The sequence below is a fragment of the Oryzias latipes genome, chromosome 15 (genome assembly GCF_053564925.1).
Source record: "Oryzias latipes strain Hd-rR chromosome 15, Olatipes_Hd-rR_3.1".
NCBI classification, from domain to species: domain Eukaryota; kingdom Metazoa; phylum Chordata; class Actinopteri; order Beloniformes; family Adrianichthyidae; genus Oryzias; species Oryzias latipes.
The window spans coordinates 20298130-20315022 of record NC_136251.1 but is presented as its reverse complement, the minus strand read 5'-3'; the positions used below and the strand labels follow the sequence as shown (position 1 = coordinate 20315022).

The 16893-nt window shown below is 41.5% G+C and overlaps 1 protein-coding gene across 5 annotated transcripts in view; it reads right to left on the bottom strand.

Annotated features, from left to right (window-relative positions):
- fmn2a (formin 2a) overlaps window positions 1–16893 on the bottom strand; it is a 45318-nt gene that overhangs the window by 21934 nt on the left and 6491 nt on the right. For all 5 annotated transcript variants that reach the window (XR_013647868.1, XR_013647869.1, XM_023963112.2 and 2 more), the window contains exons 4-6: window positions 13889–14041; window positions 12142–12911; window positions 11577–11718 (exon numbers count right to left, since the gene is read on the bottom strand). Coding sequence is in view for 3 of the 5 variants with exons in the window: in XM_023963112.2 (XP_023818880.1) it covers window positions 11577–11718; window positions 12142–12911; window positions 13889–14041 (1065 nt within the window). In the remaining 2 variants the exon portion in view is untranslated. The remainder of the gene's footprint in view (window positions 1–11576; window positions 11719–12141; window positions 12912–13888; window positions 14042–16893) is intronic.

Below are 16893 nucleotides of genomic sequence, written 5' to 3'. Positions count from 1 at the left end.
TCTGTGAACTTTATCAATAAATTGGTTTGGTGATCAAGTTTTTTGAAATTAATGTTCATTTGAAACCCAAGTAGGGTTAACATGTGGAGCTATAGAGCCATACTGAGGAAAGGGAAAAGGAGCCAATTGTCCAAACCATACCTTCCATTTTTCTACCAATAATGACAAAACTGTGGAGATCTGTCTAATCTATAATGGCATTTAAACAGGACAGAGGCTGAATAATAGAGAAAGTTTTGACGTATCTAAATATCATCAGCATAAGAATGAAACCAAGCTATTTTCTAAGAGTGGAGATGAAGAAGAAGAAAAAAATCCAAAGTGACCACCTTAAAGCATCAACGATATAGCAACTGTGACAATTTTGATTAAGAAACAGCAAAAACTAATGGTTTTGTCTGCCAGAAGAGATTTATGAGTAAGTAGTATTTCCAATCCCCATTGGGTCATTAAGATACTACTGATGTTGTTTTAGATTTTTCTTTTGATTTAAAAATCTGATTTGAACAAATGACTATCTTTCTTCCTTCAGAAGCATGGAAGATGTCCTAAAGAATCTTTGCTATAATTTTGTCTCTTAAAAGAGTGAATATGACCAAATCCCTGTTTCCTTTTACATGAATTAGAACATTTCAATCCATCCCGTCTTCTCCAGGTCTAGTTTTATCACCGTAGGAATTCAAGAACAAGTGTTTTTCGTATAGATCAGTTATCAGTTATTAAAGCAGAACTATTAGTAGTATTCAGATGAAAATTGTGTTTTCGGTCTTTTCAACATGTTCCCATAGCATTTTTCTCATCTTGGGGGACACAAGCAATATCAAGAAAATAAAGCTTAAAATTACATTCCTGAATTTGTTTTTTATTTAATCATTGTGAATTAGGAGCAGCCAAAAAAAAAAAACGCTGTTGGAAAAAGCTTATAGCAGTGACGTAGGTGCCACAGTCTGGAGGCCTCAATCTCCCTGCCCTGCTCCATTCTGATGCATCCACTTGTAGACTAATAGATCCATGTACAACTTTCTATTCCTCTTTTGAGCTTGCTCAAAACTACAGCTGGATAGCTCCAATATTGCTTGGCATTTTTTGCTGCACCACTAATGTTAGTCTGGGTTTATGAGGGGTTGCAAGCTAGCAGGGAAGAGTGTAAACAAAGGTATGATGGGAAATAAGGGAATGCTTATTACTCAGCGCCAAATTGCAAAGGTCAAATTTCTGATTAACTACTACTACCGCGGGCTGCACGGTGGCGCAGTGGTTAGCGCTCTTGTCTCACAGCAAGAAGGCCCCTGGTTCAAGTCCTGGCTGGGGGACGTGAAAAATACATCAATGGGGGACCTTTCTGTGTGGAGTTTGCATGTTCTCCCCGTGTATGCGTGGGTTTTCTCCGGGATCTCCGGCTTCCTCCCACTGTCCAAAAACATGCTTCATAGGTTAATTGGCAACTCTAAATTGTCCCCTGTGAGTGTGAGAGCGCATGGGTGTGTGATTGTGGATGTTCTACCCTACGACAGACTGGCGACCTGTCCAGGGCATCCCCTGCCTACGCCCAAGTAGCCGGGATAGGCTCCGGCAGCCCCGTGACCCCGAAAGGGACAAAGCGGTACAGAAAATGAATACTACTACCGCTCTGCAGAAACCATGTCCTAGAAAAGGATACAGTTTTTTTTTTATTTTGGAAAAACAAAACAAAAAACAATGGCATAAATATATTAAAGAGACCACTGGGGATGTCTAAGTCCTACTCCAATCATCTTTTGTTCTATTGTAAAAGCATTTCCAGTGGTCTTTTAATTATGATAATGCAGTTTTTATCCTAAATCAAAAAACCTGTGTCATTTTCTAGACCGTAGTTTCCGCAGAGCGGCAGGAGTTCATCAAAAATTTACTTAAGTTGTGGGGTGCGACTGTTGGCCCAGAGTAAGCCTGACCTCATTTCCCGTCATCCTTTTGCTTACACCCTCTCCTACTAGCACAGCCCCTATGGTCTTTAAATTATGATTTTTACTGAACGTCTGTAACTTAAGTCATTACTTTTCAGGAACATATTTGTTGCAGAAGTTCATCAGAAATGTATCTCCGAGTTGTGGGCGAAGCAACCTCCCCCCTCGCCCTCACCATTGCAAACCTGAGCAGTGAGCTTGTGGCTTGCCGAGCATGCTTTCTGTACATTACAAAAATGCTCTATTTCAAACTACATTATTTTATCTGCTTCTGATTCACTATGAAATGGATAACAAAAATTTTGAAATTCAATTTTGGCGTATACTTATGGCGTATACTTATGGCGTATACTTATATAGCGCCTTTCTTCCTACAAGGACAAAGCGCTTTACAGTCACAGACCCATTCACCCAGTCACACACACATTCACACACTGGTGGCGGCTCCGCTGCCAAACACAGGCGCCCGCCTACCACCAGAGGCAAGGTGGGGTACAGTGTCTTGCCCAAGGACACTTCGACTCATGGGCGTGCAAGGCGGGAATCGAACCTGCAAACTTACGATCATGGGTCGACCGCCCTACCGCTGCACCAAGGCCGTCCCGTTTTTTTAGGAAAATTTCTTTGAAACTTTGAGCTTAATTTTCTTAATATACGTCCCCTATCATCAGAAAACTGCCACAAGAATATGTTAAAACACCAAAAAACAAAATTTTCATTGGACTGAGTCTTTGACAGTTTACAAGCCTTCAAGCCATCATGATTTAAAAAATGTTTAAAAATGTAGAAAAAAAAAAACACACATCAGATTTCATTTTCTGTTTGCCAGAATTTGGACTGCTGTGCAAAAAAACATCCAAGTGAGATAAAACTAACTGAAGCTCGTCTGAGTAAGCAGAGCTTTGGGTTGAAAAGTGGTGAATAGACAGAACAGGAAATCCGAAGCCTGTTGTAATGTAGACAGAAAGCTTCCATCGAAACCAGATCACAGAGACCACAGGCCCCTTAAACACACAGGAAGTTATATCACCAGGCCTAACTGTCTGTTTTCCTGGGCCCAACCACAGCTTGAGGGGGAAGACCAACCAAGATGTTTTGCTGCCTGGTTTCCACGGGGAGCTTGGAGTGGAGGTGAACCGTTCATAATAGGGCGGCTTTTGTCACACAATGTTGTTGACTCAAGGAATAAACAAGTCTAAAGCATGTAATGCCATTTTTCCTTATTTTAGGAAATTCCCTCAATATTTATCAACAATATTTAGCTCTCTAATAAAGAATAGTTTTGAAGCCACTTTATTTGTCTAACATTTTAACAAAAACAACAGAAAAATGTATTCAATGTTATGCTGTAACATTCTTCCAAGAACCAAATGTTTGTACTTTGTGGACAACAAGTAAACCATGAAATCATTCTAATTATGATCAGTGTTATTTGATCCGTTTAAAAAGTTGGGATCAGAGGTTTCATTAGTCCAGCTGAGCTACAAATAGCATCAGAAACATTTATTTGCAACTTGTTCTCCCAAAACAAGCTCAGAGTCCACACCATAATTTCATTGTAGTTTATTAGCTTGCAAAACAAAAATTGAAACTGTTTGTATTTTGGCTATAGATCAGATTTAAATTCCTCAAAGTATTTCCAGATTTCTAAGTGGTGTGTCTAATTATTGTGAATTTTTAATGTCTATCCATCCATCTTCTTAACCTGCTATATCCCTTCCAAGGTCACAGGGTTGCTGGAGTCTGTACTGGCTACTGTAGGGGGAAGGCAGGGTTACACCCTGGACAGGTAGCCAGTCTGTCACTGGGCCACAATCACACACCCATAAACACTCACACATGCAAAACAAGGGACACTTTAGAGAAACCAATCAACCTATGAAGCATGTTTTTGTACTTTGGGAGAAAGCAAGAGTGCCTGGAGAAAACCTATGCATAAACGGGGAGCACTTGCTAACTCCACACAGAAGGGTCCCAGCTGGGATTTAAACCAGGGGCTTCTTGCTGTTAGCCGAGAGCACCAACCACCATCTTATCCCAATTTAACAACTAGTTGGGGGAAAAAAATGAAGTGAAGGGTTTCCAAAAAAGCAGTAGCTAACTTAATGTTCAGTCTAATCATCTTTTGATCTATTGTAAAAGCGTTCCCAGTGGTCTCTAAACTCTAATCATTATTTTTAGCCAAAATAAAACATTTAAAAACTGATTTTCTAGGACAGGGGTGTCAAACATACGGCCCGCCAGGGGTTTTAGTCCGCCCCACACATGGAGTAAAAATCATAAGGATGTTTAAAAAAGGAAGCTAGTTTCTAGTCCATTCCTGTGGCGAGTTATGATTTTTTAAAGAAATAACCGAAATGTGCAATTCCGCCACTAGGGGGAGCAAAGTTTTAGCAAAACAGGTGATGCAGCAAATCTCTGCACGTGCCAAAAATGAAACCCAACAGCTCTGCGTCTGGGTAAGCAGTAGTTTGGTTCCCTGCGAGCCTCACCGCTGTTCTGTTGCCATAAGAATGATCAGTAGTGACACCCTAATGACCAAATTGTTGTCAAAAAGAAAAAAAGGTTGAAGTGCTGAGGTTTCCAGGAAAAATGGAAGAGTTTTATTTGTTCACAGAGTTGAATGCAAAACCTGCGTGCTTGGTGTGTTATCAACAGGTCGCAGTGCTCAAAGAGTATAACATTCAGCACCACTATGAGACTCACCATAAAGAAAAGTTTAACCATTTGCAGTTAAGAAAATAGAAGATTTACTAACTATTAGCTGGACAGAAAAACAACTGTTTGCATTTACTGCAACCGTGACGTCAGTGATGGAGTATAGTGACACCTAGCTACCTAATTGCCGACAAGTTGGTGCAAACATCCAATCCATTTTCGGACGGTGAACTTGTGAAAAAATGCTGAAGGCTGTAGAAGTATTGTGCCCCAAACAGCAGTCGACCTTTGCCAACACGAGTTTGTCAAGGATTACAACTGCAGATACAACATCTCTGAGGAAACCTGGGCACCAAATGAAGAAATCCAGTCATTGATTGCATTTTCGCTCGCTATATATGAAAGCACCAACAACACAGATGTGTACATCTGTACATCTTAATAGAGGTGTTGAACAGACCGTCACAGCAGACACAGCAACAGCTGATGACATAGTCAGCTCTTTAGTTACTGCACTGGACAATGTTGGAGTGAACTGGTCACATAACGTCAGTCTGGTCACTGATGGCGCCCCATCAAAGGTCAGAAAGAGAGCAGGTGTTGCCACAAAATTCAGGCAGCAACCAGGAAAAGATTTTTGGACATTTCAGTGTGTTTTGACAGTAAATGTGTTGCTGCACAGGATCTTAATCCTGATCGTGATGGCCGGGTAAAGTTTCAGGAGAGAAGGGGAGGTTAATTCCAAATTCTTATGTTCACAAATGTTGGCAAGTTTAATTTAGCTTATTTTTAATAGTTTGTACATATACATTTTATTCAGGGTGTTTCATTTTTGTCTGTAGCCCCTCTTGAGTTTATTATCGGGATTACTTCAGTGTCAGATGTAAAATATTCAGTCTGGATAAAATTGAATAGCCCTTTTTTTTTAAGTTAAATTAATTTTATTTAAGATCCATTGGTCTCTGTGAATGAATGTGTAATAATAAATGATTAGGCAACCATGTTGGTTGAGGCATGTTTTCCAATTGAGTAAATTAACTAAAACAAAAGCTATTATTTTGCCTTTAGGTTACTGGTCCAGCCCACTTGAGATCAGACGGGTTGAATGTGGCCCCCAAACCAAAATGAGTTTGACACCCCTGTTCTAGGACATAGTTTCTGCAGAGCGCCAGTAGTTCATTGAACTAGCAACACAGTTGTGGGCAGGACTGTTGGCTTGGAGTAAGTCTGCCCTCAATTCCCATTGTCTTTTTTTACAGTCTCTGAGAAATTCTAAGAAATGCAAATTTAAACTTCATTTTTTCTATATTATGTTCTCAATCATGATAGAAAGGCTAAAAAAGCATCTTAAAAACACCAAAAACATGATTTTCATCAGAGTGGGTCTTTCAAATCTTAGTATACCATTGTACTTTAAACAGTTCGTGATATGCTTTGTTTTGTTTCCCCACCAGGCTTGGTTTTGTTATTTTTATAGAGAAAAAAAAAATTTCTTATGGTTTACAAGATTCTCTAAGAGGGACAAAATGAGAGGCTAAATCAAGTCAAACACATTGTTGGGCAAACCTGACAAATAACCAACATTCTTGTGACTTGGAAACCACCAGAATTTACTGATATGATTACACAATTCTTTCAGGGCCAAAGAAGCAGAAGAAAAGCTCCTCATAAGGTCTAATTTCACTCAATTGCTAGAGACAGAAAAATAAAAACGAGCCTTGTTCTTCATGTGACATCCTACTTGGTCTGGAGGTAGATGAATGTTCAAAAGGCAGGCTTGTTGCGCAAGTGTGGAGGATGTGTTGTGCGTAAATCAAAAGTGGGACTTCACTGTCTCGGATACCGTCTGCATCATATAACCTTTAAAAGATGTTTGCATTTTTGAGTGAGGGAGGAGATGCAGATACATTTTTTCTGAATTTCTAACCAGTAAATGAACCGGTTTTATTTGAAAAAAGTACTCAACAAATTATAACTTAAAGCAGGCTTTTTTTGCATTAAATTTTCGAGGATGCCTGGAGAGGATCTTTGAGTCATTTTTCTGACAAAAATGTCAAGGAAGCAGATGATTTGCAGCTTCTCCTAACCTTTTGTGATGATAGATTTAATATTTTTTTGGAATCTTTCTCAGGCAAAGCAAGGCCTTTGTTGTATTAATTCCATAAAGCAAACAATAGAACAGTTTAGGAAAAAGGCCTTCTCTAAATATTTCTGGAAATAATTATGACAGAGATTTATGTCTTGCAAATCTCTGTTATGCTGAAGAAATTTAAATATTAACTGTGTGTTTTACCCTTGAAATGAATGTAAAGCAAAATATATTGCCCTCTCCCCCCCACAACAGGATTACAAAGACATCAATCATTTGTGATTTTGCTGAAACAAAATTGTTGTTAAAGTACAAATGGCAGAAAAGTAAATTATTATTCCAAACATTAACCCTACACCCAAATAAACAGTACCTCATAATAGGAATCTGTCCACCCATAAGGGACAAAAAAACTACAAATTTACAGCAAACATGAGAAGAAATAATAAAAACAGAATAAACACATCATAAACTCTGAATCTGTACTCTTAGTGTCAAGTAAAATTAAACTTTTATACTTGAGCTTAGACAGTAACACTTTGCTGAGAATGTCCGGGGAAGTCCTGTCCAACAGCTGAGAAAACAGATGAGAGCTGAAGGCCTTGTGTTGGACATATTTTACTTTAACAACAGGGGTTCTGAATTTTCTGACAAACCAGAGGTATGTCTGAATAAACCCCTTCTGTAATCGAGGCCAAACTTTATTCATTTTAATCGTATTTGAAGATTTTTTGTGTTGGACCGGACGGAAAAGGAAAGGACGGAAGAAGAAAGAGAGATGTGGGGGTGCAGGCCCCTTGGCGACGGCGGCCGTGTCCCCTGGGTGCCGGCTCCCTGGGCCCGGCGGTGCTCTCTCCGCACGGTGGGGGGGTTCATATCACACCTGAGCCGGGGGTGTTCGTGTCCCTGGGGGGTGGGTCCTGGTCCTTGCCCCTGAGCGCTGGGCCCCGCCAAACTTCCAACAGTGGCCGAGCCTGGTCGGGCCATATTTATAACACCCCTTGTGGGCCACCCTTTTTTCCCCGGGGTTCCCCCCTCCTGGGCGGGGGTGACGGGCCCCTGCCTTGCTCCTCCCTGGACCAACCATGGGCCGGGTGGGTGGCTGCCTGGAGTGCAGAGCGGGTCTCCCTTGGGGGGTCCTGGCTCGTACCTGGGGTTGGGGCGGGGGGATGCCCGGAACTCCTGGGTGGTGGTGGGGTGCTCGTCTGGGGCTGTGGGCGTCCTTCTCCGGTGGGGCCCTGCGTTGGGCTCTTCCGGCGCGACGGGGGGGCTGCTTTCCTGGCTGGGCTGGGGCGGCGCTCTCTTTTCCTCCGCGCCTCCCTGCTCTCTGGCTCTGTGGGCCTCGCGGCGGTCCTGCTGGCCCTGGCCTGGGTGGCGGTCTTGGTCGCCCGGGGGGCAGTTGTTCCCTGCCTGTTCCCGTGTGGCGTTAGGGGAATTCCGTCTGCCGCTGCTGCTGCGGCGGGGGTCTGGGTGTGGGGGTGGCTGGGCGCTCCTCCTTCTTTTCACATTCCACCAGCCATTTTAGAAGAACATAAACACTCACCTGAGCACAGGTGTTAGCTCACCTTTGCACTAATAGTTTGCATGATTGAATGAATGAAAGATTTCACACTAGTTGGTTTAAAGGCATAGGTATGCGTTCGTGAACACTATCTGTTTTGTGTACATGTTGACATGTGAACATTTTTTGCAGCTAGCAGGTGTGTTGATAACATTTGAGTGTGTGCGAACAGGCCCCGCCCTTTTTGTACTACATTTGAACCGTACCGTAATGATAAACAACCAGTAAACCTGTCTGCTCTATGCTGCTTCATGGTCTTACCCCCCCTCTCACTATCACCCCCCCCCCCCCCCTCTCTAACATCCCTCTCTCTTCTTCCCTTCTTTCCTTTTCCGTCCGGTCCAACACCAAAGATTTTCAAACATGGTTGAAATGAATAAAGTTTGGCCTCAATTACAAAAGGGGTTTATTCAGTCATACCTTTGGTATTGTCTGAAGATTAATAACCCCTCTTGTTAAAGTAAAATATGTCCAACACAAGAGGCCCTCAGCTCTCATCTGCCTGCCTAGCTGTTGGACAGGACAAGTACAAAAAAAAAAAGAAAAAAGAAAAAAAAGAAAAAAGAGAGATGTTAGAGAGAGGGGGTAGAAGGGTGATTATAAGGAGGGGGGGGGGGGTAAAACCATGAAGCAAAATAAAGCAACAAGTTACTGGATGTTTATCAATACGGTCAGGTTCAGATGTAATACAAATCCAGAAGGGGCGGGGCCTGTCCACACACACACTCAAATGTTATAAACACACCTGTTGGCTGCAAAAATGTCCACATATACACAATACAGATAGTGTTCACACACGCACACTTATGCCTTCAAACCAACTAGTGTGAAATATTTCATTCAATCACGCAAAGTGTTTGTGCAAAAGTGAGCTAACACCTGGGCTCAGGTGAGTGTTTATGTTCTTCTAAAATGGATGGTGGAATGTGAAAAGAAGGAGGGAAAGTTCCCAGCCATTCCCACACCAAGACTCCAGGTGCGGTAGCCAGAACCCCCCAATGCCACTCGGAAGTAAGCAGAGAACAACCAACCCCGGGTGACCACATCCACCACCCGGGCCAGGGCCAGCAGGACCCACCCCGATCTTAAACCACCCCGAGGCCCCCAGAGCCAGAGAGCAGGGAGGCACGGAGGGACAGAGAGCGCAGCCCCGGCCCAACCAGAAGACCAGCCCCTCCACCGCTCCAGGAGGGCCCAGCGCCGAGCCCCACCCGAGAAGAGTGCCCACAGCCCCAGACAAGCGCCCTCATCACCACCCAGGAGGATTGGGCATCCTCCCACCCCACCCCAGGTACGGGCAAGGGCCCCCCAAGGAAGACCCGCTCCGCGCTCCAGGCAGCCACCCACTCGCCCACGGTGGGTCCAGGAAGGAGCAAGGCAGGGGCCAGCCGCTCCCGCCCAGGAGGAGGGCACACAAGAGAAGAGGTGTCCACAAGAGATGTTGTAAACATGGCCCGACCAGGCTCACCCACAGTTGGAAATTTGGCGAGGCCCGGCACTCAGGGTCAAGGACCAGAACCCACACCACAGGAACACGGATACCCCTGGCTCAGGTGTGATGCGATCCCCGGCTCTTGGACCTTGGAGAGCTCAGGGATCCCTCTCCCTGCGTGGAGAGAGCACTGCCGGGCCCAGAAAACCAGCACCTGGGGGACGCGGCCACCGTTGCCAAAGGCCCAGTTCCCCCTACCAGGGATGGGGTAGGGGACAGATGGTTCAAGGTCCCACCTTCCTTGTGAAATGTGTGTGTGTTTGTGAGGGTGTGTGTGTGCATGTATGTGTGTATATGTTGGAATGTATATTTGGAGGAGTAAATGGTGTATGTACTAATAGAGAATGAAGGTCTTCAACAACAACAGAAAAGAAAAACTGAGAATTAGCAAAATGTGCCAACAAGACAAGCAAGAAGTTAAGGGAGGAGCCGTTTCTTAGTAAAATGTTATTTGGTAACTGACTGGGTCTTAAGTTAAGTGCTGTAGCCTAATATAAACTGAAACCGGATAAACATACCTTTAGGATTTTAAGATTTAGCTGTGTAGTTTAATAAAGAAAATCTGGAATAGTTCCTAAAAACCTGGATTTTCAAACTAAGTTATGGATATCCAACCGATTTTGCCCCATTTTAAAATGTTAAACCTCATCAATGCAGGTATAAATGCGCCAAAAACATCCTAGTACCCCTCATGCATTTTAAAAAATAAGCAATGTTTCTTAAATCTCTAAACAGAAAGCTCGCCCCTTTTCCATCAATCCTTTGTGTACACACTCTCCCACTAGCTCACAGCCAATCATAACCCCAAGCTCACATTACCAGTGCAACAAAAAGGGTGAACAGCCGTTAAGTTTGGAGCTTGGACGATGAAAACAAATATGTAGATGGAGCACCTATGTCACAACTACAGGCTTTTTCCAACCACTTTTTTTCCCCTTTCCCTGATTCCCAGCGGTTTGAATAAAGAAATGGTCATCAACACAAACTTAACCTTAATTTTCTCTATACATGACCATCATAAGACAATGCCACAAGAACATGCTCGAAAACAGGAATTTCCTTGGAGTGAGTCTTTAAAAACTGATCTGAATCTACTTATGTCCAATGGAACAAAATTTTACTTCCTTTTCTATACTCCGATGTATTATTTCCAATATTTTAGATTATTTCTCATCGTTGTTGATGTCTGACACTAGTCTCTGCATATAACTGTCCTCTCTGAGTCTAAATTAGATTTTCTTTCATTGTAAAAACACTAGCTGCTATTTAAAAAAGTCAAATTAAATCACACTAAAAAGAAATGTTCCTTTTTAACAAAGCCAAATTTAAAATCATAGATTTAATGCTTGACTAAATTGATGGACAGATGGTGCGTGCTGGGGAAGTGAGCAAGTCTGACCATTAAACTAAAGCATAAACAAAGTGCATTGGGAGGAACCACACCATGAAATGCAACTCAAAGGCTCCTTGCGCCCCAACTTATTTCCCATTACCCCTTCCCACCCTCTCTCAGCAGTTATCATGGCCATGAGGTTTCCTCACCGCACGCGAGTCATTGGCTTGGTGCCACTAGATGGTCACAAGGGAGTAGGTTGGGAGCCTGAGCTCACACCACATAATAACTGTCTGGCTACAGCAGTTCCTCCTGCCACTCAAAGTGACTTTGGAGTAAAAGTGAGGAGGAAAATGGAAAGGAACTGAACAAGAAAGAGTGAGGGTTGGTAAAGCCCCAGAGAATTTTCGACTTGATGCATGTAAATATTGCTGATATAAAAATTATAAAATCATTTGAAAATGAGGTTCATTTTAAATTTTAATACAGAACATGTGTACCTGTTTGGCTTTTGACTTGGTGATTGTATCAGAAATAGGCTTCTTCTTCTCCTTAATAGCAGTTTTGGAGAAGAGCTCCACAAATTCTCCAAAGTCTACAGATGGTTCCTCAATTTCCTCCCAAACCAGTGGGCCAGTGTTTCTAAAGATTAAAGAAATATGAATTAATAATGCACAAATTATAGACTTAGAATCTGTCACTATATGGTGAAAAATACACAGATAATCTACTTGTTAACATTTGTAAAGTAAAAATATACAAACTTGAGAAATCCGCCGGCAAATTCAATATCAAGTTCCTCGTTATCATGTAAACAAAATTTTGTGTAATTCTAGATTTTCTCGCAGTCAGTTTACCAAACCATATAAGGAAAGAAAAGCTGGTTCAAGTCAAGTCTTGGCTGACCACAATGCTTGGCCTGCATCACTTTTATTTTCCACAAGGTTAGCATCTCCATTACCATCTCCGCATGTGGCCGATCTTTATCTAAAGTGGACAAGCTTCCTCTGAAATCTCTACTGTTGAAAATGTTTGTGCAAATGATGCATATCTATCTTTGCTTACTTTTTCGCATGCAGTTGTATGCGGGTCCAGTAAAGTGGCTTCATTGGCTTGGGGGGCTCTATCACTGCCTTGGCAGGGGCTGCTTCCTGGGGCATCGGCATGGGGCCTGGTGGCGGTGGAGGGCCAAAGCCTGGAGCTGGGGGAGGGGGGCCTATTCCAGGTGGAGGGGGAGGAGGTGGTGGGCCCTGTCCTGGCGGGGGAGGAGGTGGGGGTGGTGGTCCAAAACCAGGAAGTGGTGGAGGTGGAGGGGGTGCAACACCAGGAAGTGGGGGAGGTGGAGGAGGTCCAAAACCAGGAAGAGGTGGAGGGGGTGCAACACCAGGAAGAGGTGGAGGTGGAGGGGGTCCAAAACCTGACGGTGGAGGTGGTGGTGGTGGAGGTGGGGGAGGGCTAGACTGGGTGGCACTCTGCTGCCTCTGCTGGCACGTGCACACAAAGGCATTGGCAGAATTGGAAACGGAAGATGAAGCAGAGGTTGACCCTCCACTCAAAGGAACATCCAACCTCAACCCCTCCTCTACAGGCTGGGTCTGAACAGCGACCTCCTGGCTCCTCTTCTCCTGTCGCGCCACCCTCATGTGGGCTGCCTTTTGGAGTCCATTCCCCAGAGTTCCCATATTTTCACCATTGTTCTTTTCTGAGGATGCCTGTTGTCCCTGCAGCAGAGCAACCTCAATCCTCAGATCATCAACTGTCCGTTCCAGCTGAGGGATGAGGCCATTTTCATCCTCGGAGGATGACTGCGCCGCCTTCAACCAGCTTGATTCTGTCTGTCAGTGAAGCACAAAAACATTTTTAATAGAAGGGAAAACACATATGTTTTATATGCAATAAAAAAGCATAAACTGAAAACAAAGAAACCTGGGAAACATGAAACATCAAACTCGATCGCCATGGACTTTCAAACAAAATCTGATGCTCTCGTTAAAAACATGACCAATTCAACAAGTCACAAAGCTCTATAACAAAGATATGTACTAAAGGAGGCTCTAAAAGTCGGCAGTCTAGACTCAGTCAGACCTCTGGCTCCAGCATGGTTAAAGCAGGGATGAGGGGATACCAAGAGATTTGACCCCAGAGACAGAGAGTCTTACTGGGCCTCGCATGGGAGTGTTGATGTCTCCTTAAACACATTCCTGAGCTGTGGTCACATCACTCCATCTTTGAGCCCATGCTCAGTAAGACTGGCACTGAAGCTTTCCCTTTGTTTTATCATTTCATTTCTAATGAGTGGCCAGATGGTGTCACATCAATATCAAAGCAAGCCTGACCTCTAGTGGGACAAGCAAGGAATGGCATTATTGGAAAAGCCTGAGTTAAAAATATAGAGGTCCAAAAGTAAAAAAAAAAAAGAAAATAAACTCTTTTAGATAATTTGACATCATATTTCATAAATAATTTTTTTTTTCAATTGGTCAATTCTTTAAATCAAGTTTTATTCTTGGTAAGCTGTCATCTCCATCAAAATCTGCAATAAGAAAAACTGAACAATGATGAGAACTACTAAAAAAGAAAACATGTAAATAAGCAAAAAAGGTAAAAAAGACACTAAAAAAATACAATTGTTTTTGCTAATGTGGATTGCTGCCTTCTTTTGACATTTGTGTATACTTTGCAAGTAACCTGCACGTTTTAAAGTTTTTTTTAATCATTTTAGGAGATTTTAGGAGTTTTCCCTCTACATTATCCAAACACACCACCAATTAATTAAATTTTATTAATTGCAATACAAAAGGGTATAACCAACCTGAAAGTGTCCTGCACTGGGTGACTTAGCTGTAGATCGATGCAAAGAAGATCTTAAACTTTGTATGCGGCCTGAGGTTCGTCCCCCATAGAGATCCCACAGGTGAGAGGACACTGGGAGGCCCACAGAGGCCCAGGTGTACAGCTGCTCCTCCTAATTTCAGTTTAAAATACAAAAATATAATTATCCGAGCTTTTGATTACATTTCATAGACAGTTTTATAATAAAAAAATAATAGAAAACTAAGAAACGAAAAAAAATGTAATATTCAATTTGGTCAGAGAAAAACAAAAAACCTGTGTTAATGCATGTTAAAATTCTATCCCAATATAGCGGCAATGTTTATTGTAAATTAAAGGAAAGCCTTCACATTTTTATGACCTGTAATATGGAACAACCTTGGCCTTGAAAGTAAAATGGGGTAAATAGAAAAGTGAAAAGTTAAACATAAATTTATGTTTGCACATAGAGCTTGCCTCAAGATAACAATCTAAAACTCAAGACAAAAATAGTATCCAAAGCATGAGAGAAAAGTGAAGCTATAATAGACTGTAGATCATTAAAAATAAATCATGAAGCGTACATTTTTGAGGATTCATGAACCATAAATCCACGCTGAACCCCTGACAAGTTCAATGAAACTCATAAAGACAGCTGCCAGAAGAAAAGACACAATTTCCCATCATTAATATTACAGGGTTGTCTGTCAGGTGAAGGAGTTTAAAATATGACAGTCATTATATGGAGACAGTTGGAAACACTGAAACACAGATTTATGCTTATGATGCAATACATCTATGGGTTATAATGCACATTTCCACAAAGTGAGCTTAATCCCCCTTGTGAAGGCAACATCCAGGAAACAGTTTTCCGATTTCAGAAAAGTCGTAAAAGTCTAATGAGGTGGTGTTTGCTTTTGGGTCACCAGTGGGTTTTTTTTTTTAACCTTTTTAACTTCCCATATTTTGCAGCAGTAATTATAAAACTGAAATTCAGGAGTGATATGATGTCTCAGGCCTTTGATGGATTCATAAATTACTTTCTCACTCTATAAAGAGTAGTGTGGTCTTTTTATTTTATTAGATTTTATTTAAGTAGCATTACTGTATTTTAAACATGAAATTAATATTTTTGTGCTTCAGTGTTTTTATGACATCTCAGCACTCTAAATGACATTTCCTTATTAAAATATTCCCAATCTGGGAAATATCTTCTGCAGATTTTAGAGCAGATGGCACAACTCCGTTATTTACAGTAAAACTCACGTTTCTCTATTTGGAGACTGCTTTATTTATTTATTCATGCTTGGTGGTTCAACTTCTTTTCAAGTTGACAGATTTATTCATTTATTTTTATTTAAGCTTTGTCAGACTTTAGGACCACATGAAGCGCATGCACAGGGTTTTTGGCTCCCTCATAATTTAAGAGCATCCTTTAAGAATCCTTCAAACGGCCTTGGACATGGAAATTTGATGGCTTTCCTGTCAGTCGAGAAGCCACTGATTTATGAAAATCCTTTGTAAAAACACGGATACAACGAAAACGATACCCTTTCTAAATACAATTTGCATAATTATTGTTTAGTATAAAGATGGGGACTAATCATGTGAGCATAAACACCACTTTTTCCCCGATCCAAAATGTGTGGCCTAACATTATTCAACAGGCTGAATCTTATATTACAATCTCAAAGTTCTTTTTCTGACCAAATTCCGCAACATCAACTCCAGAAACCTGATCTGCAGCTAAATGAAACTCACAAGCTTTTACTCACCCAGTACAATGCCAGAGGGATGTAAACTCATGCCACTCAAAAGGATGCCTCCATTAAACAATGTTTTGACATAAGTGAAGTGGGGGGATTGATTTATATGGGGTCCAAAAATGCTAATTTACTCTAAATCACTAAATCCAGCTCATGGAGTTTTGTCATTTTGGTGCAAGAAAACACCTGAATTACATTTAATTGGTCCAGAAAAAAACAAATAATTGAAAGAAGAAATTGATTTATTACTTTAAATAGGTTGTAAAATGAAGGACAACATGAAAAAGAAAGTAGGAAAGCAAAGATATGGCTTAAATTAATGAAACCTAAAAAGGAGAGTGTTCACATTTTCAAGCTTTTTAAGCATCTAGGCTTATAAAATAAAACGAGAACACTGAGATTTCTAGTCTATATGCAACAACAGACGTTATTTATGGCCATGCCTGAATAATGCAATGACTTCAGGGCAAGACCATAGTGGGGAGTATTCTGTCCAATCCTGACATGATGAGCTTTTTGCTGGCAAATACAAGCCTAAGCCTAAGGCACGTGGAGCCATTGCATAACACGGTCAGCAGATGGTCTACACAAGCACAATTGTGAGTTTGAGTGTGCATGAGATTTTGTGTCAGAGAGAGTACCATTTATGCAGCCATGCAAGGAAATGTCTGAACATATACAAGTCCCTGGGACTAGCTTTTAATCATAATTGCAAAGCATTTTCAGTGTTGTCACTCAACTGCAGATTCTGCACCACAATTGCTGCTGCACAGTAAATAAGCAAAAAAAAAAAAAAAAAACCAAAACCCTGATTTTAATCACTATTAAGAATTATATAAAAACAAAGGTTTATGTCTGTGGATGGCATATTTATTTTTTATTTTATGAATTTTTGTACAAACCCAGTGTCATCATGTGCATTTATATCTATAAAGGAGTTGCATTGTGCAACTGGCATATGTGTAAACTAAATATTCTTAAATTCTAAGTTTTAGAAAATAAAAAGGACTAAGTAAAACTTAAGATTATTCATCTTCTGTGCTGCCACTCAGTCTTAAATGCATTAAGCTTAAGGTTGATCCTTTTGTCTACTTTTATGTCTTAAAATCAAGATATTTTCCCTAAAATGGAACCTATTAAAGCTAGGAAGATTCACAAACAGACGAATGGATTTTAAAAGGAGCCTGAAGAACAGAGATTAGTGAACGACTGAGCAGAATAGTGTAATGCATTAGTGTTA